The sequence below is a fragment of the Pelophylax lessonae genome, assembly GCF_965119305.1.
Source record: "Pelophylax lessonae genome assembly, chromosome: 1".
NCBI lineage: Eukaryota > Metazoa > Chordata > Amphibia > Anura > Ranidae > Pelophylax > Pelophylax lessonae.
The window spans coordinates 514,357,769-514,382,719 of record NC_138768.1 but is presented as its reverse complement, the minus strand read 5'-3'; the positions used below and the strand labels follow the sequence as shown (position 1 = coordinate 514,382,719).

The following is a 24,951-nucleotide window of genomic DNA, read 5'->3' as shown; positions in this document are numbered from 1 at the left end:
TAAGCGTACACTCTTAAGGGAGTCGGGTTCAGGATCTTACCCAGGATACTTTCCATCTGTCATCAATATTGGGACTTTGTGGACTTTATACCTCCATAGATCACATTAGCGCAACTTGATTTACATATTTCTTTAGGGTGTGGTCACACTTGAAGTTGCTGCTTGTTTGTTTTATTCCTTTAGCGCGGTTAATTCCCCATTTTTACTTCATTACTCAAGCTTATGGCTTAAAGGGTAAGGTTCTGCCTTTTAAGGTAAAAGCGCATTCTACCAGGAGGGTGCTTCTTGGGCAGTGCATCATCAAGTATCTATGGCTCAGATTTGCATATCTGTGACTTGGTCTTCAGTTCATACATTCACAAGGTTTTATCAAGAGGATGTTAGAGCCCGAGAAGAGGCTGTTTGGTATTAGCGTGTTGCAAGCAGCACTATAAGTTCCTACTGCTCTTTTCCCAGGGGCAATTATGGAATTCTGTGTCCCCTCCCCTCAAGGGCATTGCTTTAGGACACCCCAGATAGTCAGATAGTCTGCTCTGTGTCCCCTGATGTACGATACAATAAGGATTTTTTCTACAGCTTACCTGTAAAATCCTTTAGTTAAGTGCATCACGGGACACAGAAGTCCCTCCCGTCTTTTTCTGGGATCTTCATTGCTTGCTTGAAAAACTGAGGTTCTTCCTGTTTGGGAGGGGTTATATGGGAGGAACTTCCTGTCTATTGGTTACCAGTGTCCATTCACATAAAGGTAGTGTATAACCCAGATAGTCATTAATACCTGCTCTGTGTCCTGTGATGTACTCCAAGGAAAAGGATTTTACAGGTAAGCTGTAGAAAAAATCCTATTTTTTAACTCAAAAAAGGTACCATCTATTTCTGTCAGTCTTCTCCAAATTCCTTTTTTTATGCTGTATTATGACTTCCTGTTAGAGAGTGGTTATGTTTATTCTCCATGGTTCAACTCTATGTAAGAGCATAGCCACCCTCTCTTGTTCACTCCCGTGATGGACTAGGGACTATGGGATTGTGTGTGCACAGAGCAGTGCATGTGACTGCACCAACCTGCACTGCTTGTTCTAAATAAAAGGAAGCAAGAGAGAAAAAGGAGAGGTTTGGGAGCTCACAGACAATGTTACAAGGAGGAAGCAAAGCACAGTAAGAATGATTTAGTAATAAATAACATTATAGGGTCATTAACTGACCAAACGGGACCAATTACAGCAGGTCACATGACAATTGTAAATGATGGATGGCCTTCTTTCATGCCATCCATTGTGTATAATTGTGTTGCTAGCTGTGATTGGTAACAGTGATCACATAGTACAGACTGGGCCAATTGCTACCCATTTCTACCATGTGATTAGCTGTGGCCAATCACAAACAAACAAAACAAATTGAATGAATCAATTTATTTCAGTAGAATGCTTGCTTATACCAATGAAATTCATTGCTACAGGCAATCATGTGTAAAAAAAAATACTGATCACTTCCCCAGAGTAGTAAAATGCTACTATGGTAACATTATAATGCTCTGTTCCCAGTGTGTGAAAAAAAATGTAAAATAAAAAAAAGTCCCTGATCACCCCCATGCTGGTTATATGATGATGCTATACTGCACTTGTGACGGTATGTAAAAAAAAAAAAAAAAAAAAAAGTACTTTTTTCTTAATTTTCCAAAAAATTACAACTTCAAAAATACATGGCTCTTACTAAACACCTTGAACTTTCGAAAAAGGGGTCATTTAGGGGATATTTTTACTGTCCTGAAATTTTTGGGCCTCAAGAAATGAGATAGGCCATCAGTATATCAGGATTGATAGATTTTCAGATATATACCATAGTTTGTGGAATATAACTTTCCTACAGAATAAATAATATACACAGATTTGGGTTAGTGTCACCAAAGAAATGTAGTAGAATACATTTTGGCCTAAATTTATGAAGAATGATTATTTATTTGAAAAAGGTTATATCAGAAAGGAAGAAAGTTTTTTCTTCAAAAATGTTTTAGTTTACCAAAAAATAAAAAATCCCAAGAGATTATATATCAACCAAAGAAAGCTCTATTTGTGTGGAAAAAAAAAAGGAAAAATTTTAATATAGTACAGTGTTTCATGACTACGCAATTATCATTCAAAGTGCGACAGTGCTAAAATTGGCCTGGGCAGCAAGGGGGGTTAAAGTGGCGGGTAATAAAGTAGTTAAGTACAGGCGGTCCCCGGGTTACAAACATCTGACTTACAAATGGAGGGAGACAACAGGAAGAGCCCTATCTAGCCAAGGGAAGTTCACTCCTGTAAGAGTTCTCATGGGAAAAAGGTGTCTTCACTGAAGCTTTATCAATAATCCTTGTTTCCACAACAACCCAAAATTTTCTAAATCCAATTGTCATATGGACAGAAAGGGAGGTGAAATCTTCTGAACAGGGGTAGAGACAGCAAAACAAATGGAACAGGGGTGTTAACCCTTCCCTATACTATCCAAAAAACATAAAAATTATTCTTTTGGCTGAAGCTACACTTAAAAAATGTACCTGTTACAACTTACAAACAAATTCGACTTAACAAACCTACAGTCCCTATCTTGTTTGTAACCCGGGCCCGCCTGTAGTAGATGTGAATGTAATATTTTGGGAGAATATGGATATTATTTGCTGTCACTTTAGGTCCTCCTGCCAAGCGTTGTATTCTCTTGTTATGGTTTGTAAAACCTGAAATTGTTTCTTTAATAAAAACATTTAACAAGCAAAAGTAGGATTGTAGCATCTGAAACACAGTAGCTAAAAGTTTTTTGCGGTGGCTAGACATAATATAGGCAGCTTAAACAGGCCTCAAAGCTAGAGACAAAAGGAAGGGGTTTGGGACTGTAGACCACACTCTCCCGCCCTAAATGGGCCTGATACCATAATTAAAATAAATAAATCAAGACATGCAGTATTTTGGCAAAAAAAGGCCGCGGCACACTTTATTTTTTTTATCCATATTCAACACTCAAACATTTGAAAATTACTCAAAATAATCTCATTATAAATAACCAGATGAAATGTAATTGCTCAGTTGTTAGAACTCGAGCAACAGCAATTTTAATATAACAAATAAAATACAATGTCCCCCTAGAATGCCAGGGTGACCCAACCACATAAAGGTGCTCGCGACAAAAAGGGAGGGGGGGGGGCGGGGAACTTCTTCTTTGCTCTTCGGCTGCAAAAGGAAGCACTCCAGACCAGTACAGGCTTTTATAGGCTTACCCCTGGGATCCAGAAACTTCCCTGCTTTCCCATTGGCTGTTCCTTGCCCCAGCACCAGTGGGCAATTTAACCACATAATTACCTAATTCTGCCTGACTGCCCTGAGACTAATGCTGCTAATCACAAATACCTAGTATGGGTGGTCACAATCCCATGAAAGTGGGTGCTTACTGCTCCCCCTTTTTTATTCCATCAATAAAAATTACAGCTTTTCAAATAAGACACTGCTACAAAAAAAGTGGAAGGCCAATACATTCCTAAGCTTGAATAGGCCTCATATTCATAATATAGATCCTTTCCTGCAAGAGAAAGGAGAAGAGGGAGGCAGTGGCGAGAGGTGGTAATTCTGGCACCAATTAAACCAATATAGTCACCAATTATAAAGGGTCATTGCTCTGCCTGTGATGGTGCCTGTAGGCTGCTCTTCTTGCTGTATGTAGGTGGAATCTGTAGCAGAGGTACGTTGGTCAATAGAAGGAATTGCTGCTATCTTTGGAAAATGTTATATATTTTTAAATTTATATAGTTCTAACTCTGGTTTGATGTAGTATATACTGTATGATATATACCCACACACTAAATGGCAAACTAGGTTATGGTTCGCATTCAGCTGTGTGAATAATCCATATAGTGTTCCATCCCACTGAGCAGCATGTCTTAGCCTGCTTAGATGGTATATGCTTTTTATGCTTTATTTGTAATATATGGTTTCGTGGGGTGGACGCCCTCTATAAAGAAGATGTGGTGATGACAGACGTCCTTCCACTCTGAGAGGACGTCACATGCTGAAACGTGTGGGGGGGGCAAGGACGCTGACACACGCACAGCAGTATGGTCCTCGTGCCTTGGATCACTGGCCAGAGACGTTAGGCTATACGATTGAGCGCTGTTACCCTAGTGTCGGGAAGACACTTTGAGTATGTGAGTGGTCTTGATTATTTTATTAATAAAAGCCTGTTTTTAGATGATTTCACACTACGGAAGCCTCCTTTCTTCTATCATCCTTTCATATATGATCGTGACTTCTACGGGAGGGTTTATTGTGAAGGACCTTTTCTGGAGCGAGTAATCTGTGGCCATTAATCATTGACTGGATCAGCATTTTGAGCAGTAGCTGGTTTATAACTGGACCAGCCATTATTTCTGGTTTCTCAATTTAGTATAAACAGTGAATGATTACACCGGGTGCGTTACACACAGTGGCATGAGAAGCACTTCTAAGAAGCTTACACAGCACAAGATTGGATTGTTTTTGGGACTTTTCTTTAATTGATTTTTGGATTCAATATTTTCAAGCACTTTTATTCAATTGATTGGATATATCAACAAATATAAAATCAAATTCACAGGGACTTGGGATACGAAGGAAGTGAACTTCCTGGATCTCACCATATCACAGCAGGAAGGTAAACTAACCACTAGAACACACTTCAAATTAACTGACAGAAACAGTTATATACCCACCCATAGCTGTCACCACCGAAACTGGATAAAAGGTATACCAAAAGGACAAATGCTAAGATTAAAAAGAAATTGCAGAGACCAACAGATACTGGAAGAACAAACCCAAATGCTGATGACAAGATTTAAGGAAAAAGGATACAAACAAAATGAATTAGAAAAAGGTGAAAAAAAGAGGTTGAGCAAATAGACAGAGGAAAATTATTGGAAGATAAAGTAAAACAGAATAAGGACTATGGACTTTTATTACAAATTTTAATGTTCGATATAAGGAAATTGAACAAATTATACAAAGACACTGGCATCTTCTTCTGAGAGATGAACAACTCAAAGAAATTCTCCCTGAATGGCCAAAATGTATCTACAGGAGAGGCCCAAACCTGAGAGATAAATTAACCAAGAATGTCCCCAATCCTCCCAAGAAATTGTGCACCTTCTTTGATCTAAAAGGTTTTTACACATGCGGGAGATGTAAACCCTGCAGAACAGTAAAAATTAGGAAAAAAAGAACATTCGAATTTACTTTAAACACCACGAACAAAACCTATAAAATCAAGAGTTTGATAACTTGCCAAAGTACACACGTCACGTATTTGTTGACTTGCCCATGCAAGCTACAATACGTGGGACGTACTACGAGGAACTTAAAAACACGCATTGGGGAACACATAGACAATATAAGAAACGGTTTCAGGGTTACCATTGTGTTTCTAATCATTTCCGTTTGAAACACAATAAAGATCCCACCCTACTCACATTTTGTGGCATTGATATTATTGAGCCCCACTGGAGGGGGAAAAATATGAGGATTGCAGTTTCGCGTAACAAAACCAAATGGATTTACTTACTATCCACGTTACACCCCAAAGGATTGAATATAGATATGGATATACATTTTTTCATATCTAATCCATAAAAAAATATATTGTGTTTAAGACAACCCTGAGAAATTTTTCCCCAAAAATTATATATGTGTGAATGGATGTAAATGTATTAACTATCCCTGCATACACCGTCCCAACACTTAATTCACATATTAATTTAAATTTATTCACTATTAAAATAATTTTTATAATAAAATTTTATCACTTTTAATATATATTTATTTATTCACATGAGATCATATACAGAGCATTCACGTATTTACAACACAATGATAATTCCTATTGATGTCGTTTCACACATTTATATATTTAAAAATTATTTTGTTATTTATTTGAGGAATTTTAATGGTTATTAATGCTATTTAAGAGGGAGTTTAATACTTAATATCTATCCAGGACAATTTTATATATGAAATATATATTTGGTTATTTATCTGATGAATTTTAATGGTTATTAATTACTGCTATTTAAGAGGGAGTTTAATATTTAATATCTATTCAGGGCAATTTTATATATGAAATATATAATATTTTATTTAAATCTAATTTTATCGTATTTATGTAAATATCATGACCATTCACTGTTTATATCATGTATACACTATTTACAATTAATACAGGTATTATACAGGCGTTGTGCGGGCTGTTAGTCCACCCCACCACCCATTATTAAATCAATATAGGGATATATATGAGGAGAGTTAGATTTAATTATCGATATGGGGACACCTCCGGTCTTACTCCTTCCGGCTGCTTAACTGTGGGCGGGATGAGGGGTGGAGCTTTCAATATATGAGTCCGTGTCTCGCTGTGCTTTGCAAACTCTGAGGACGTCACCGGAAGTGATGAAATGCGTCAGTTTGGACCGCACAGTGTCATTACGTCACGTCGAGGTGGAGCGCAAGCCGGAAGTGAGCCCGTCGCTCTATGAGGAGGACGAGCAGCCCGCACCGCTAGACCACCAGTGATGTTTTAAAGCTTTTAAACTTGATTTTACCCGATTCAATGGGAAATAAAGGCCTTTTTTAGCCATACTACACTATTTGGAGCCTTTTTATCTCCTTTATATACCACCACTGATTGAGCACCCTGGAGCTTAGAGGAACTTTTAGCAGTTCGGAGGATCATATAAAAGGGGAAATCTATTGAGCCCAGGGGGCGTTTCAAGCGAGAACGGTTCTAGTGCCATACGGCATATAGAGCCCACCTAATCTGGTAAGTGATCCATTTCACCTAATCAGAAGGAATTTGATGGCGCGGCAAATCACGCCAGAACACTTGCACTTTTGAATTTGAGGATTTATTTGTTACCAAGGACATCACCACTAATTCTGAGCACTGAAGTCACTTTATATATTTTTGAACTATTCTTTGGCTATTTATGCATATATATATATACACCTTTTAGTGATTTTATATTTCTTTACTCACATTTGGATCTGTTTTTATACTTATATGCTTATCCACCATGCACTAATTTGCACAATCATTTAATAGATGGAGTCTCTTTTGATGTTTTTTTGATGCTGATTTGTTGAAACATTTTTTACACTGGTATTGCACTTACTATACAGAAAGCGACACAGACACTGGCATCCATTGATTTTAGCAAGCGCTGTATTTGGTCTTCTATAAGACCATATACATTTGATTGGATATAGGAATTATTAGCACTGTTTGCACATTATTTGCACGCTAGCACTTTTGATATATGTACGGTTTGCACGTTATATGGTATGAATTATTTTATTTTTTTGCACTAGCACTTTTGACATATGTATTGTGAGGTGGATTACTGAAGGGGCTATTAACCAGTCATTAGTGGGGGGGGGGGGGGGGGAATTAGTATAGCACAGAGGGTGGGTATGGTCCAGCGCTTTTTTGTTCAACAGTATTTTATTTGATGGTTCATTAAAGTTAGGGTTGCAGCGGTATGTTTTTTTTTCTGTTTCTTCTGTTCTTTTGGCATTTTTGGAAAATGCCGCAAGCAGTCAAAGCACTTCCTTAAAACCCATCTTTAAGCAATGCCTTGAGCCTTTGGGGCTGGAATCCTCAGTGTCATTGGCTTTTTGAAAAGTGGGACAGTTTACACACAGGTACTGATTTGATGCTTTATAGTACCTGCCATTTAGGGAGATCTTAAATGAATGGGTTTTAACAGAGTACATATTGGTTTTAAGTAAAATACATACAAAATACATATAAAATTTAGAAAGCACCCAATGCTTTTACAGGTCTCTGTAATGCCTTCTGTAGCATTATGCATTTCAGATAGGAATTTTACTTACAAAGCATTGGTAACAATTTGCATAGTAGCAAGCAAACCATCTGCTGGAAAATTACAATACTACAATCCATAAACATAAAAGGATTAGAATACTGCAGAATGCAACCAGATAAACGTAAAAAAGTGTTGCTTGCTATACACGGCTGATGGCATATTAGATCATCATATGATCGGATTTGAGCTTGTGAAATGACTTTGAACTGTGTCCTTGGTTCTGTTTACATTGTTCAGAAGGATCTCTGTATACCTTGGCCCTCTAGCTACACAATGTGACTGCAGTGGAGTACCCATTTATTCACCATGCTTAGATTCAGATATAGAACCCTTTAACTCCATTTCCAAATCTTCTTGGGTTCCTGGACAGCATCTAAGCAGTGCTTGCAGCCAATGGCAGGGGGTAGTGGGGTACGAGGAGTTGGGGTATAGGAGGAAATCCGCCTGTCAGAATACAAAAGTACAGCGGGGGTTGAACGCTGCCCCAAGATCGTTTGTGTTGGTACAGCGATCTGTAAATAATTTTTCTTATTTAACCCGCAGAAAAAAAAAGGCTCAATTTACTAAGAGTCATTACCGCATGAGTATTTTAGTTGAAATAACTCATGAGGTATTTAACTTCAGACCATTAAATTCACACAAAAAAAAACTATTTAATTTTATTCTGCTTTACATAATGAGTGTTTTTGCTTTTGGACCTTGCACCAAAAAAATAAAATGGCATGAGGGATGACCCACCCCCCTCCAAAATCCAGGTGCAATCACCCTCCACCCCGGACCATGCCAGGCCACGTGCCCTCAAGATGGGGGGGGGCTGTAATGGTCATTGCGTACGAATAGCTGTGTGACTGGGGACCAATAACAGTTTAGATAGAAGGTGATGATGACATTTTGTAGTGTACAAAAACAGATGGGTAAGACACAAGAATGTTCTAGGTATTAAATTAAAACACTTTGGTTTTCCATCTGCTTTTGTTACAGGTTACAAAGCACTGGAGTTAAGACTGGTGCATCCTCCTCTTTTTGGGTCCCTCTTCGGTACTCCTGACCCCTCCCTCCTGTCCAGTGCCCCCACAGCAAGCAGCTTGCTGGGGGGAACCCGAGCCGAGCTGCAGTTCCCTGTGTCCATTCAGAAACGGAGCCATGGTTCGGCCCCACCACCTCTCCCTCCTGATTGACTAATTGAATTTGATTAAACGCAGCTGGAGCCCATGGAACTGCTGCTGTGTCTCAGCCAATCAGGAGGGAGAGTCCCAGATGGCTGAGACACATTCGTGTACGTCACTGGACAGAGATGGGGCTCGGGTAAGTATTAGGGGGGCTGCTCCACACAGAAGGCTTTTTATCTTAATGTATAGAATGCATTAGGATTAAAAAAACCTTCTGCCTTTACAACCCCTTTAAGTTTGCAAAAAAGTAGTCCCTAAGGACATTTTGTAAGCTCAAAAATCTTTCTATTTCTGCAAACGCACTATGCAAAACTGCAGTTCATGGTTAGGAAGATTCAAATGATGTTTGTGTGGCTTACATACATAACAATATAACATTTAAGGTGGCCATATACATAAAAATAATTTGGTAATGATTGTGACATCCCGAGATTTGGGCTTTGTTGGGTCAGACAGATTTGACCAGTGGCCACACATTTGTAGCAAAACAAACATTTTAAAGCAGTTCTTTTAACAGTGATGATGGATGACACAAAGACACACTGAGGTTGATTTACTAAAAAACTGGGAGAGTGAAAAATCTGGTGCAGCTCTGCTTAGAAGCCAATCCCCTTCTAGTTTTTTTTTTCTGTCAAAGCTTGAAGTGTTACTAAACCCAGGACCTACTTTCACTATATCTGGTCTCCCACAGTACACAGAACATGGAAATGCAATTGTTTTAGTAAATATAAACTGCTAAATACCTTTTCTCATCAGCAGTTAGAGTTGTCTTAGGACTTCTATCAGAGCACAGGTTAAAGGTTGTAGGAGGAGTTTTCATTCTCCCCTGATTGTCCTATGAGGCTGCAGGGCCCCTGACCGTCGTTCTGGACAGTACTAATTGGCCCTGTGCTGCACATGCATTCTCCGTAGTAAAAAAATAAACTCTTTACCAATACACACCGAACTGAGCATGTGCCCCTTGCCCCCAAGGCTCTGTTCTATCAGGAGATGGTTTGACGACGAAGGAGAGGATGAGAGAAGACAGACTCAAACAGCCATTTTACATAATGCACAGCATTAGCCCCTTAGGTTCCACAGTAAGTATAACAAACATGCTTTATTGCATATACAAACTGATTTTACTGTTGTGGGTTTAGTAATACTTTTATTGAACAAGCTGAAGATAAAAGATGATTGGCTGAATCTACCCCACGTAAATGAGCATTCCTCTGTGCTGCTAGACAGGTCTCTACATTCTGGTGATCTAAGGCACTCTGACACAGATGCAGTGACCATAGTCCTGCACTGGATGTGAGGAAACTGAGGGACAATCCACTGCTGGAGTGGGAGAGCGCTTGACAGGGGAGAAGTCATTACCATCCCCTAGACCAAAGGTCTCCAAACTTTCTGAAGAAAGGGCCAGTTTATTGTGCTTCAGTATTTAGGGGGACTGGATTGTGCCCAGTAGGAGTAAAAAATGCCAAATCTTTGGAATTAAGGGGAGAAATGGTTGGTCGTTGGGATGAATAATGCCCCATCATTGGTATCAGTGGAAGGAATAGTGGTTGGTGTCAGAAGCAGGAGTTTTGCCCCATCGTTGACGTTAGTGGCAGGAAAAATGCCTAAAAGGGACAGATAAAGGAAAACAAACACCTAAAGCCAAAAACAGTCAATTGATAATTGTAAGGCCTCATGCACACTGGACGTTATAAAACGCCAGTGGCGTTAGCTGTAGAAAGCTGTAGCTGTAAAATGAGTTTTGCAGCATTTTTTAAAGCGGTAGTATACTCCGCTTTTTAACTTTTACCTACAGGTAAGCCTATAATAAGGCTTACCTGTAGGTAAAATTAATATATCTCCTAGACCTGTATGGTTTAGGAGATATTCACCCTGCATGCAGCCGCTGTCACCAGCGGCGCATGCGCTCTGAAGGTCCGGCGGACCTTCAGAGCTCCTTGCCGACTCCTTGCCAGAAAGTAAATTCCCACGCATGCCGCCATCGCGGCTCTGGCCACTCACAGCGCTGGAGCCGCCGAACCCGGAAGAGACACCGAGGGAACAGGACAGCTCCCTTTGCCGTGTTCCGGGCGACTGTGTGGGGGCTTCGTATTTCAAAATGTGCGATGCATACTAGCACATTATGCCGTTGTCTTGCAGGTTTTTTTTTTTTGTATTCAGGGGATACTACCGCTTTAACTGTTGTGTTCTTTATCAAAACTATACTCCCACAAATGCTCATTGCTCGAAAACGCTGATAAATGCCGAATAGCCACATTATTAAGCTTTTATCAGGCTTAGAGCCTTTTTACAGCTGAAAAATTCCTCTCAAAACCCACTAGTTCTGGGTTTTATTTCCAGCCAGAAAACGCCCCTGCCAAAAAACGCTAATAACAGCACATGTGTGCATGGACACATAGGATAACATGCTGGGGAGTTTAGCCCCGGTTCACACTACTGCGTGTGCGGGGTTCGCATGTCATGTCGGAGCGCACTGCTCTGACATGACATGCGATCAGCTGTGCGGTGCGAGTTTAGCCATACAGTTTGTATGGCTAAATTCGCATCGCACCCGCAGCAAACACGCACAGGAGGCATTTTTGCTGCCGCATCAGGATCGGATCGCACAGCGGTTCACACTTGTGCGATCCGATCCTGTGCGAACTGCACGATCGCACTGCGATATGCGATCAAACTGGGGGTGTCGTTAAGATTACATTGACACCCCCAGCGGATCGCATATGGCAGTGTGAACTGCCGGGGGTGCGTGTGCGATGCGGGAACAGGCTGCGAATTCGCAGCCTTCCCGCATCGCATCAGTGTGAACCGAGCCTTACTGGCTGCAGAAAAAAATGCCTGAAGCCAAAAACAGCAGCTGTAAAAACATCCAGTGTGCATGAGGCTGTTTTTTTTTTTGCTTTTTTTTGTTTTTCAGCCATAAGCTTTTATGGGAGTAGAATTTTGCTACAAAAGCTGAAAAACACTACTGCAAAAATGCTGCAAAACTCATGACTGCTGAGGTGCATAGGTCCAGTAACCATGTTACCATAATAACCAAACCCCGCTTGCCCCCTCCCCATAAAAATCACACTTACAACGATTAAGTTGGAAAGGGCAAGGCCACAGATTTTATTTAGTTTCCAATACCAAACAAGTACACGTTTAGACCAGTGCCAGTCACAGTTGTACTGCGAGCACTCTTAGTCATTAACAACTTAAATACCAAAAGGTGAAAGGGGGGAGGGTCTGTTACCATCAGTGCAGGACAGACAGCGTACCCCCCAATTTACAAACAAGGGCATAAGCCATTACCATAACTTTAACTGCTGGCAAGGTCAAAAACCACCACCCGCACGTCAGGATTTTACTGACGTGCGCCCCTCCGAAGAAAGCGCTTGTTCCGCACCCCGTTGAAGGCCAAGGTTGAAAATGTCCAGGCCAATGTTGTTAAGGTGAGCCCCGTCCGGGCGCAACAAATCCCCATTGTCACCCTCCAGGTCCCTGTGTCGGATCACAACACCTCCCAAGTGCCGAACAAACTTCGACACCTGGGCATTGATCTTCCTGGCGGGAACTTTCCAGGCATGGACCCGGAATGTCACGGGCCCAAAGTAGGCGAGGCACAATCTCGGACCAAAACGAGAACCAAACTAGTGAAGATTATGGAACAATGATCAATATCCTGTTTAACAGCTGAGATGAGGTCAACCGACTGGGTGTAACCGACATCTTTTCCCCGGCATGCAGGATCTAAATAATTGGGCCGGAAACATGCGAACGGAGCTTAAGACACTCTTGGAGAACTTGGGAGCATCGTAATCCACGCAAACCACACCAGCGGATTCTGGCAACAGCGTTGTCAAAGCCCAGGTTCTTCCCATCACATCGAACGCCAGACCAAGTAAAAACTCACAGCGGGAAATGGACACCCACTCGTCCCAAACTCGAAGATACGACGACCACGTCCAAGGAGAAAGCGAGGCCCGAAGAAGGTCTAACAAGCGTCTGAAACAAGGTTTCACAAAAAGGGGGGGGGGCAGGACAGGCCCTCCTGGGCCGCAGATGGAGCCAGGGAGTGGAAGCGGTCGAGCTGTAAACGAGAGAGAGCGTCAGCAATTTCGCTAGATATACCGGGCACATGCTTAGCTCTAAACCAAATGTTAAACTGCAAGCATCTAAGAACAAGAAAACGCAGTAATAAAAAAAACATGAGGAGATCTAGCAGACTGGCGGTTGACAACCTGAACCACACTCATGTTATCCGACCAAAAAACAACCTGGCGATTACGCAACCTCTCCCCCCACAGCTCAATGGCAACAATAAAATCGGAAAAAGCTCCAGCAAGGTGAGGTTGCGCAACAGATCCATGTGGGCCCATGAGGCCCGCCAACGTTCAGCAGACCATTCCCCTTGGAAAAAGGCCCTGAAGCCACAGAAGCCTGCCGCGTCTGTGTAAAACTCCAGCTGTGAGTTCGGGACCTCCTCCATCAGCCAACAGGAATGACCATTGTAATTCTGGAGAAAGGAGAGCCAAATCCCCAAGTCATCCCACATGGGCCTGGTAATGCGGACATAGTGGTGAGGTGCAGACACGCCCTTCATGGCCCACAACAGGCACCTACAAAAGGCCCTCCCCATGGGCAAAACCTGGCAGGCGAAGACAAGATGACCCAAAAGGGACTGTAATTGCTTCAACTGGAGTTTTTTGGCCCCTTTGGCTAGACTGATAAGAGAAAGAAGCCTATCCAATTTGTCGCCTGGCAGGTGAAAAACCATGGCCACCGTGTCAATTTCGATGCCCAGGAAATACAACACCGTCACCGGGCCCTCAGTTTTGTCAGCCGATAGCAGAATGGAAAACCGCTGGCATGTGGACTGAAAAACGGAAAGAAGCACCTGGCACTGACCACCGCTGGCCGGGCCAACAAAAAGGAAGTCGTCTAAATAATGAAGCAGGGAATGCAGACCGGCTGACTGGGAAACCACCCATTTGAGAAAGCTACTAAATAACTCAAAGTAGTAATAGGAGATCGCACATCCCATGGGGAGGCACATATCAAAAAAGTAACTGCCGCAAAAGTAGCAGCCCAGCAGGTGGAAGCATTCCGGATGAACAGGGAGAAGGCGAAAGGCTGACTCAATGTCCGCCTTAGCCAGCAACGCAGCTTGGCCAGCAGACCTAACCAACCCAAGAACTTTGTCGAAAGAGGCATATTGGACCCTGAATTCCTCCTTATCGATGCCGTCATTGACAGAGGAGCCAGAAGGATGGGAAAGGTGGTGGATGAGGCGGAATTTGCCCTGCTCCTTTTTGGGAACCACACCCAGAGGTGAAACCCGTAGGTTGTGAAAAGGGGGCGAATCAAACGGACCCGCCATACGCCCCAAATCCAGTTCCTTCTGGAGCTTCCCGGCCAGGACAGACTCGAACTGCAACGCCGACTTCAAGTTCGTTGCCATAGTAGGCTCATCTGAGTAAATAAAAGGAATCCAAAATCTACGATCCAGCCCATCCCTCAATATCAAAGCCTCCCTACGCTGAGGGTAACGGTGTAGCCAGGGAAGCATCCTTAAGATGTTCACCGGGGTCCTCCGGCCTAGAAAGGTCGGGCTTGGCCCCAGGTTTAGCAAGCGGTTGCTTGTTCTTCCGAAAGCCCCAGATGGCGGATGAGCACCCCCACACACTGAGCATTCGTGTTTAATTCGGCACGCGGTGTACCACTTGCAGTGGCTTTCATTGAAAAGGCAGCAGACTCCTTTCTTGGGGGCAGCCGACGCTCTGTGGGAAGCGCCAGCCGAGGATTGAAAGGACGAAGGCCTGTGGGGGCACATCAGCAACAACCACAGACTGCCATCCTGGCAATCAAAACAAAATTCTTTACGCGCCGCCATCTTTTGGCGAAACTGAGTATCATAGTGGAACCAACACCGTCCCCATAGACCTTGTAGGCACCCCAAATGAGATCCAGGTAATAGAAGAGGGAAGGGCCTAACTCGGGAAAATGCTCACAAAGCACCCCGGCATAAGCACAGAAACCCTGCAGCCAGTTCCCAAAAGTGCGAGGAAGCGGTTTAGGTTTGTCACCCTGTGCATTAACGTCGACCAGCCGAGATTTGTCCACAGTCTCATGATCAGGAGGAACCAAAGTCAGTAAATCGACGAATTCCCGCCGACAGATCTTATCGTGTACCTCGGCCACAAGGTGCACGCCGGTCGACGAAACTGCCCACAAAGGACCGCCCGAAAAAAACGCCACAACTCGAAGGGGCGGATACACCCATGCGAGACAGGACCAACTTGACCGCCGCGAAAATGTGCTCGCCTGGCGGGCATGATACAGCAGCGCCATCGGACCTACCCCAAACCAAACCACAATCATACTCACTGAGATGAGGAGGGGGAGCCAACGCGGGCTGCACGTCATGAGATCCCAACGACCTGGATGCTCCATCGGAGGGGTGGTCCGGCAGACGCCCGTGATTTCCAACGTCCACAGGAACCTCAGGGAACTGCGATGAAGGACATTGCACCGAGAGATCCAAAGGCTTAGGTCCAGACAGCAGCCCAGGTGGGGATAAGTTGCAGAAGAGCAGGAGCATGCAGAGTCCGGAGCGGGAGAAAGCAGGGCAGTAGCAGCGGAAACCACTGCGCTGGAATGGTAATGAGGCAAGCGTCTGTCCCCCACACAGTCGGGCGCAGGGGGAGGAGGAGGGTAGGTTGGCAGCACCAGCCCGTCAGGAGCAAGAGCGGCGTGCGATGTGGAGGGGCTGCCGCAATGAAGCTACTGACAAGGGCATGCGACTCTAAAGCATCTCCCGCCCTGCTGGGCGCAGGGAGACGTACGGGGACAGTGGGCATGCTGGAACAGCCAGAGGGATGCAAATAGCGAGTATCTCCCGCCCTGAGGGGCGCAGGGAGACCAGTAAGGGAGGATGAGTGGCATAACCTCGCAGGAGAAGACAGGGCATGAGAATCTCCCGCCCTGCAGGGCGCAGGGAGATCAGCAGGGGTGGGAAGCTGGCAAAACCTCCTGGAAGAAGCATTGTAATTAGAATCTCCCGCCCTGCAGGGCACAGGGAGATGCGAGGCGGCGCGATCCCCCGGCCAGCCGGCAGGTGGCGCTGCCCGGTCAGCCAAGAGCTCCGCCGGACAGGAAGCAGAAGCGCAGGCAGGAACTGATCAGCAGCCACCAGGGGATCCAGAGATGCAGTGCCCAAACTGGAGGGAGCAGAAGGCCACGGGGAAGGAGGAGGCATGGACACCACCTCGGAAAGTAAAGGGGGCAGCATGGGGGGGGGACCTAGGCCTCCTGGAGCGGGCAGAGCGGGTGTGAGGTAGGCCATAAGCAGGGGCAGCCCCAGTCTGGTGGAGGACACGCAGGGAGGAGCCCCGTCGGCTGCGGGCGGATGAGCGGGGGGCAGACAGCCGGACAGCGCTAGCCCAAGCAGAGCCAGTGACGCCAGGATCCAGGCAGGATCCCCCTTTCCACGAAGGGCCCGAGGAGGGCTGGGGCTCAAACGGGATGGGGGATGGGAGCGCCTACGAGGACAGGAGGCCGCACGCCTCTCCGCAGGTGACAAAGGTGGAGGGGCAGTGAGGGGGGGGGATAGTGCAGGTGAAAGGAGGGAAGCCAACCAATCAGCCTGACCCTGGTCTATAAGCTCGCGGACCCTGGAAAGTAAAAATTCAGGGCCCATACTGTAATAGGCCCAAAACCCCCCAAATGTCTAGCTCTTATAGTCCCAGCACAGCTCTTCAACCACGTTTCTTCTTAAAAAAAACAGAATTCCTTGGGGAAGGTATTCCTAACTGAGCTCAGGCCCAACCCCATACCCAAGACTCCATCCAATCCTTTGTCCCATATAGCCTGCTTAAACCAAGCCCCCTGGCCATGCCCCCATCAGTCAAGGCTCTCTTTCCCTAAAGGGATCAAGAGGCCTTCATTCTATAGCTAATGCTACTGACATTTTTAGAATGTCCAGTGTGCATGAGGCCTAAGTGGTATTAGCTGAGTGCGTAAATAACTTCATAAAGCTTTTTGATGACTTTCACAGCAAACACAATATACAGGGCTATGCAAATCAGTGAGTTGCATACGGATGTGTACACACATGTCAAACTGGATAAACCTGTGTCTTTATTCAACCTTACCCAACTATGTAATTTTGTAACAATACAACATAAATATAGTCAAAATAACAAATGCAAAAATGAACTGGCTCCAATGTGGTATATGTAAATACATAGTCAAAGCACGGTGTAGAATGCATTAGACCAGTGTTCAGGTCTATGCATGAAGAAAAATACAACAAATCATGAAATCCGTATTAGATTCAAAATCAAACATTATATTGCAGTTTACTAAATCTTAGATGTGATGGCTCCATTAATTTTCTTTTTTTTGTTTTTTAGGCTTTCTTTCCCTTATTTGAACCTGATGATCCGTCCAGTAATTCTGTTTTTTTATAAATAAATATGAATAAGCTGTCCTGCAGATGTAACAATTAGAGGGAGGAGACAAAACATTTACCACTGACAGGAATTTTTTACAATATTCAGCTTTTATTTACGTATGTAAAACCTTTATCTCAAAAGGAAAACTGTTGCCGTAGTTGCCTGTTAGCTAGAGTTAGTTAGTTGAATGTTAGCTGGAGTTCAGCTTTAGTGTGTTAGTGTATCTAAATCTGCTAGTAAATGAAACGCTCACCTACTCCCCCAGATTAACAATGCTGCTGTCCAAAGATGCCCCAGTGCTCCTCCATCAAGAGCGGGGGCACTGTAATCCAGGAGGTGTGTTACTGGCCAGATCACCAGGTAAGAACAGAGGAAAAAGCCTAAAAAAGCCCCACTGATGCAGCCACCTCATCTAAATGATTGATAAGCTGCAATATATTACATTTATGGTGATGGTTTTAATACCGCTTGAAGCAATGTCTTCACATAAGCTCTATGCCCCAAAGACAATTCAAAATATCAAATATACAGATTCTGGGGTCGTAAATTTCATATATGATGCCTGAGGCACAACATAGCCTTTCTCAACTTTTTCAGTCCCAGAGAACATCTGCAAATATACACTATATGTACAGTTCATGGCACACTAGTGTGATGCTCTCTAGGAAGAATGCTCAGTACGCTTGTGGTCATTGGAGAGAATCTCACCCAGTGAGCAAGCACCACTGGTGTGGTGACACTCTACCTGGTGTGATGGTGATTAGGGAGAATATGACTGGTGTGGCGGCGATCAGGGACACTGGGATTGGTAGCACTGGTCTGGAGATATTGTACTGCTGTGGCGATGATCAGAGATAATAAGCAATTTCAGATATTTCTTAACTGCGATCATACAGCCATTGAGAACTACTGTGATAGTTGTGATTGACTACAGCTATCACATGGTCCAGGGAGCCGATGCTTGTTCTTGTACCATGTAATCACTGGTAGTATCTATGGCTGTATGAATTACAATGATTACCTGGTACCAGGGCGAAGCACCGCCAATTAGTACTCGGGATCGGTGATCTGCTATGTTCAGAGGACACAGTGGTCACAGGATCATGCAGATGTGTGCCCCTGGGGGCACGAACAAGGCCCATTTCTAGGAGGACACACAGGTACTTCTCCCCAGATCTGCCCTTTTGCCGCCCAGTGGCTTGTATGCAATGGCCGGGTGGGAAGTGGGTAATACCACATATACAACTTCATATATGAGACCTTAGCAGCAGCATAGTAATAACCAAGTCAAACCTTAGGTCCTACTGCTGAGCTATTAATTTCATACATGTTCATGATCAAGCAATACGTCATGACACCTTAACTATTTATTTTCATATATATGTTCAGGATCAAACAATACATCATGAATATAGACAAAATATTATAAGCAAAAATTAACTAACCACAATGTTATATATTTAGGGCCGGACTGGCCTACCGGGATACCGGGAAAATTCCCGGTGGCCGGCAAGTCCCCCCTGTGCTAGGCCCAGCAGCCCCTGCATCTCCTGTACCATGCCCACCGCCCTTTGCACCATGCCCACAGCCCCTGCACCATGCCCGCACCCCCTGCATCTCCTGCACCATGCCCTCAGCCCCTGCATCTCCTGCACCATGCCCTCAGCCCCTGCATCTCCTGCACCATGCCCGCAACCCCTGCATCTCCTGTACAATGTCTGCAGCCCCTGAATCTCCTGCACCATGCCTGCATCCCCTGCATCTCCTGCACCATGCCTGCAACCCCTGCATCTCCTGCACCATGCCCGCAACCCCTGCATCTCCTGTACAATGTCCGCAGCCCCTGAATCTCCTGCACCATGCCCGCAACCCCTGTATCTCCTGCATCATTCCCGCACCATGTCCGCAGCCCCTGCATCTCCTGCACCATGTCCAGAGCCCCTTCATCTCCTGTACCATGTCTGCAGCCCCTGCATCTCCTGCACCATGTCCAGAGCCCCTTCATCTCCTGTACCATGTCTGCAGCCCCTGCACCATGTCCAGAGCCCCTTCATCTCCTGTACCATGTCTGCAGCCCCTGCATCTCCTGTACCATGCCCGCAGCCCCTGCATCTCCTGTACCATGCCCGCAGCCCCTGCACCATGCCTGCAGCCCCTGCTTCTCCTGTACCTTGCCCGCAGCCCCTGCTTCTCCTGTACCATGCCCGCAGCCCCTGCATCTCCTGTACCATGACCGCAGCCCCTGCATCTCCTGTATCATGACCGCAGCCCCTGCATCTCCTGTACCATGACTGCAGCCCCTGCATCTCCTGTACCATGGCCGCAGCCCCTGCATCCCCTGTACCATGTCTGCAGCCTCTGACATCTCCTTACCATGTCTCCTTACCATTTAAAGCGCCCCGTCCTTCCAAGCTTGCGCACAGAAGTCCCGCCCACATATGTAAACGATGCTCAAACCACATATGTGATGTATTACCGCGACCTTTAGAGCCAGAGCAATAATGCTAGCCCTAGACCTCTTCTAAACTAGTAACCCGTAGAAATTTTTAAAGCGTCGCCTATAGAGATTTTTAAGTACCATCATTTGTCGCCATTCCATGAGCGTGCGCAATTTTTTAGCAAGACATGCTGGGTATCTATTTACTCTGCGTAACATTATTTTTCACATTATAGAAAAAAATTAGGCTAACTTTACTGTTTTCTTATTTTTTTTCCAATTAAAAAAGGTGTATTTTTTTCAAAACAAGTGCGTTTGTAAGACCGCTGCGCAAGTACGGTGTGACAAAGTATTGCAACTATCTACATTTTATTCTATATATATATATATATATATATATATATATATATATATATATATATATATATATGTGTTTGGGGGTTCTAAATAATTGTCTAGCAAAAATACTGATTTTACATGTGTCAGAAATAGGCCTGGCCCTAATTAAAGTAGAACTATAGGCAAAACTTTTTCCTTGTGCCTCCATGGCAGCATACTAGTGATAGAGCTCTGCCTCGACTCCTCCTTCAGGACAAGTGCATAGCATAAAAGAAAGGCCTAGCCCCATCATTCTCCTTTTTTCCTTATACCTTCTTGACTGGTGAAGAATAGTAGTATGTCCATATCTCTGCCTTTGGCAGCCTCCGACAGGTTAAGCCTCTCCCGTGCGCAGTCCCTGTTCTTGGGTCACTCAAAGCACTAAAAAGACTGGGAACCCCTTCTGTGGATCTTTTGGGGTATTGTTGTACAGAGTTTCCTCACAGGAACATATACTGTCTTTTAAATATTTTTTGGGTGTCTGTTTGGCAGGGTTTTGCAAAAGGACAAGCTTTTCTTTTTTTAATCTTTCTTTACAGCATTTGATCTCTCTTTTCCCAGTGACTGTCTCTGCTCTAATATTCTCCATCCTTTTTTTCCCCATATTAATGTCTTAAGGCCTCACCGCTGGTTCATTTTTCAAACCTTTCTTTCTTTTCCCACCTTTCCCTTCTGCCCCCTACATGCTTTTGCGTTCACTCATCATATTCTCCTTCCGTCAGCCCGCCAGCCTTCGGCCGCGATTCTCTTCCCCTCCTTATCTGCTCCGGGTGACGTCTGCCGATGCTTGGAAATGGAAGGTGGAATCGGCCTCGAGGTCGCGCACGTGCGCATGCTCCAGCGCAGTTTGCTGATGCGCCCATCTTTATTTTGGGAAAGATTCAAGTTTTGCCCTGATTCTTCTCCCTGCATTTTTTCTTTTCCCTCCCTTTCAGGAGGAGGGTTTTTCTAGTTCCCTCCCTCCTTTTTTTCCTAATAAAAGTTCATTCCTTGTCTGCCTTCTCAGTGGATTGCTCTGCCCTGCTCCCCACTGAATGAGCTTAAGCCCTTGGTGCTTTTTCCCTCTTTTGGATTATATATATATATATATATATACAGTGGGTACGGAAAGTATTCAGACCCCCTTAAATTTTTCACTCTTTGTTATATTGCAGCCATTTGCTAAACTCATTTAAGTTCATTCTTCTTCCTCATGAATGTACACATAGCACCCCATACTGACAGAAAAACACAGAATTGTTGACATTGTTGCAGATTTATTAAAAAAGAAAAACTGAAATATCACATGGTCCTAAGTATTCAGACCCTTTGCTGTGACACTCATATATTTAACTCAGGTGTTTTCCATTTCTTCTGATCATCCTTGAGATGGTTCTACACCTTCATTTGAGTCCAGCTGTGTTTGATTATACTGATTGGACTTGATTAGGAAAGCCACACACCTGTCTATATAAGACCTTCCAGATCACAATGCATGTCAGAGCAAATGAGAATCATGAGGTCAAAGGAGCTGCCTGAAGAGCTCAGAGACAGAATTGTGGCAAGGCACAGACCTGGCCAAGGTTACAAAAAGATTTCTGCTGCACTTAAGGTTTCTAAGAGCACAGTGGCCTCCATAATCCTCAAATGGAAGACGTTTGGGACGACCAGAACCCTTCCTAGACCTGGCCGTCCGGCCAAACTGAGCTATCGGGGGAGAAGAGCCTTGCTGAGAGAGGTAAAGAAGAACCCAAAGATCACTGTGGCTGAGCTCCAGAGATGCAGTCAGGAGATGGGAGAAAGTTGTAGAAAGTCAACCATCACTGCAGCCCTCCACCAGTCGGGGCTTTATGGCAGAGTGGCCCGACGGAAGCCTCTCCTCAGTGTAAGACACATGAAAGCCCGCATGGAGTTTGCGAAAAAACACCTGAAGGACTCCAAGATGGTGAGAAATAAGATTCTCTGGTCTTTTTGGCCTTAATTCTAAGCGGTATGTGTGGAGAAAACCAGGCACTGCTCATCACCTGTCCAATACAGTCCCAACAGTGAAGCATGGTGGTGGCAGCATCATGCTGTGGGGGTGTTTTTCAGCTGCAGGGACAGGACGACTGGTTGCAATCGAGGGAAAGATGAATGCGGCCAAGTACAGGGATATCCTGGACAAAAACCTTCTCCAGAGTGCTCTGGACCTCAGACTGGGCCGAAGGTTTACCTTCCAACAAGACAATGACCCTAAGCACACAGCTAAAATAACGAAGGAGTGGCTTCACAACAACTCCGTGACTGTTCTTGAATGGCCCAGCCAGAGCCCCGACTTAAACCCAATTGAGCATCTCTGGGGAGACCTAAAAATGGCTGTCCACCAACGTTTACCATCCAACCTGACAGAACTGGAGAGGATCTGCAAGGAGGAATGGCAGAGGATCCCCAAATCCAGGTGTGAAAGACTTGTTGCATCTTTCCCAAAAAGACTCCTGGCTGTATTAGATCAAAAGGGGGCTTCTACTAAATACTGAGCAAAGGGTCTGAATACTTAGGATCATGTGATATTTCAGTTTTTCTTTTTTAATAAATCTGCAACAATGTCAACAATTCTGTGTTTTTCTGTCAGTATGGGGTGCTATGTGTACATTCATGAGGAAGAAGAATGAACTTAAATGATTTTAGCAAATGGCTGCAATATAACAAAGAGTGAAAAATTTAAGGGGGTCTGAATACTTTCCGTACCCACTGTATATATATATATATATATATATATATATATATATATATATATATACATACACACACACACACACACATATACATATATACACACACACACACACACACACACACACCCACACACACACCCATACACATACATAGGGGGCAGGGAAAGAGGGGGGGAACAATTTTCAAAGAATGGTATAATTTTTTCTTTTTCTTTCTCCTTTTCTTTATATTCCTTTTTTCTTTTCTTCAGCCGGTCTTCCTGCAACATCCTGCCATGAGTCATTCATCCCGCAACACAGATCCTTGCTCCTCCTATAGGTATAGGACCACCTCTCGTGAGTATTTTTAAAATCAAAAAGCGCACGTGACCTGACAAATGTCCTTTGTTCCAGCCCGGCTCACTCCAAGAGATCAGGAAAATCCTCAAGATGTTACGACAATGACAGTCCAGACCGCAGATCCCGCTCACCTCACTATAGATCTTCAGAGAGGTCTAGATCAAGGTGCCATTGTTCCCCCTCTCCACCTCACCCTTCTAAGAAAAGATGTTGGATATGTGGCGCGGTTCCTTTACCCGAGAAATTGGTCTGCAAAGATGGTTTCAGAGACTACGCATCCAACCGAGAGGCTGAAAAACAGCAGGTGGTGGATCTGCTGGTGGTGGAGGATTCCTCCTTGGAATTAGCAGCTCTAGTCCCCGCACAGACACCCCCTCAAAGGGCTCAGGTACAGGATAGTTACACAATTTTATGATTCCATGATCCCACAGCTCTATGTGTATCTTATATATTGTAAACAATGACTATACTGTGAATATACTTTATTGATAAAATGTAATTGTATTGCACGTTGTTATTGTAACTAGTTTTTCTTTTTTGGTTTTTTTTTTGCATACTTGTGGTCTATCTTCGACTGAGGTTGTCCCCTTTTTCCTGCTCCATTTCGGATGACATGCATATGCACAGGTCTCCCAGCATGGGGAGACATTCGGCCACCTGCTTGCCGTCTTTTGCTCCTTCTGGCGCTGTCCACTGGGGGGAGCATCCCCATGCTGGCGCCGTTCCGGATCTCCCTGCCTCAGTGTCCTCCCGTGCGCATGCGCGGCCGCTTTCCGCGCCTGCACACTGGATGTGCGGGTTGCAGTGCAGAAGGCCGACGCCGGCGAAGGTTTTCACCTCCTCTTCCGGAACGCCAAGGGAGCCACAGCTTCTGCGAGGCGGACGCCGCGCGATTGGAGTCACACATCTGTGGGGAATCCATAATTGTACACAGGTATTTAAGGATCACACTTTTAGGGGCTTTTACATCCTCCTATTTGAAACTCTGTACTAAAAGTAGGTTCGACTTGGCTGCAGGTTAGGTGAGTGCAAAGGGCTTCCTCTCATATCTCGTCCGTCAGCTCACTACTCTTTACCATCTTCTTCTCCCTGGTCCCTTTCCTTGCATCTACTTACTTCCCCATTTCCATGGTGTTTTTCCCCATGCTTTATTGTTCCTTTCCATGTCTATTACTGTTCCATTTATGGTTTTCCATCTCTTTTCTGTCTTCATTCATACTTTTCACCCCCCTTTTTTCTTTCGTCTGTTCCCTTTGTTGTCTTTTCCTTTTCTCCCCCCTCCCACCCTTCCCGTTTCCCCTTTCTTTCTTGCTAGCTCTCTTCTCTTTTTCTTTTCCTCCTTTCTGCTCTTTTCCTTCTTCTCCACATTTTTCCATGTCTTTCTTTTTTCTGCCAGTTTTCTTTTATCTTTCTCTCTCCTCTTCTTTCCTTTTTTCTGCTCATCTTTTTTCTTTTTCCTTGTTCTATTTCATTTATTTTTCCATTATCCTCTCCTTCTGGTCTATTTCCTTCTTGCTAGTTCTGCTCTTTTCCTTTCCCCCTCGCTGTTGCAGCTTATATTGATTTATAATTTGCCATTGTGCAAACTTAGTTATAATATGATTCCTCAAATAGGTGTTTGTGCCTCTTC

The 24,951-nt window shown here is 44.4% G+C and overlaps 2 protein-coding genes across 2 annotated transcripts in view; both read right to left on the bottom strand.

Moving 5' to 3' along the window:
* The window catches only part of JSRP1 (junctional sarcoplasmic reticulum protein 1), a 169,156-nt gene that overhangs the window by 99,782 nt on the left and 44,423 nt on the right, over positions 1-24,951 (bottom strand). The window lies entirely within an intron of this gene.
* LOC309547332 (uncharacterized protein) lies at positions 13,271-14,479 on the bottom strand (the record flags this gene model as incomplete). The annotated part of the gene is made up of 1 exon (XM_082247167.1): positions 13,271-14,479. The coding sequence occupies one exon, from the start codon at positions 14,477-14,479 to the stop codon at positions 13,271-13,273; it is 1,209 nt and encodes a 402-aa protein (XP_082103293.1).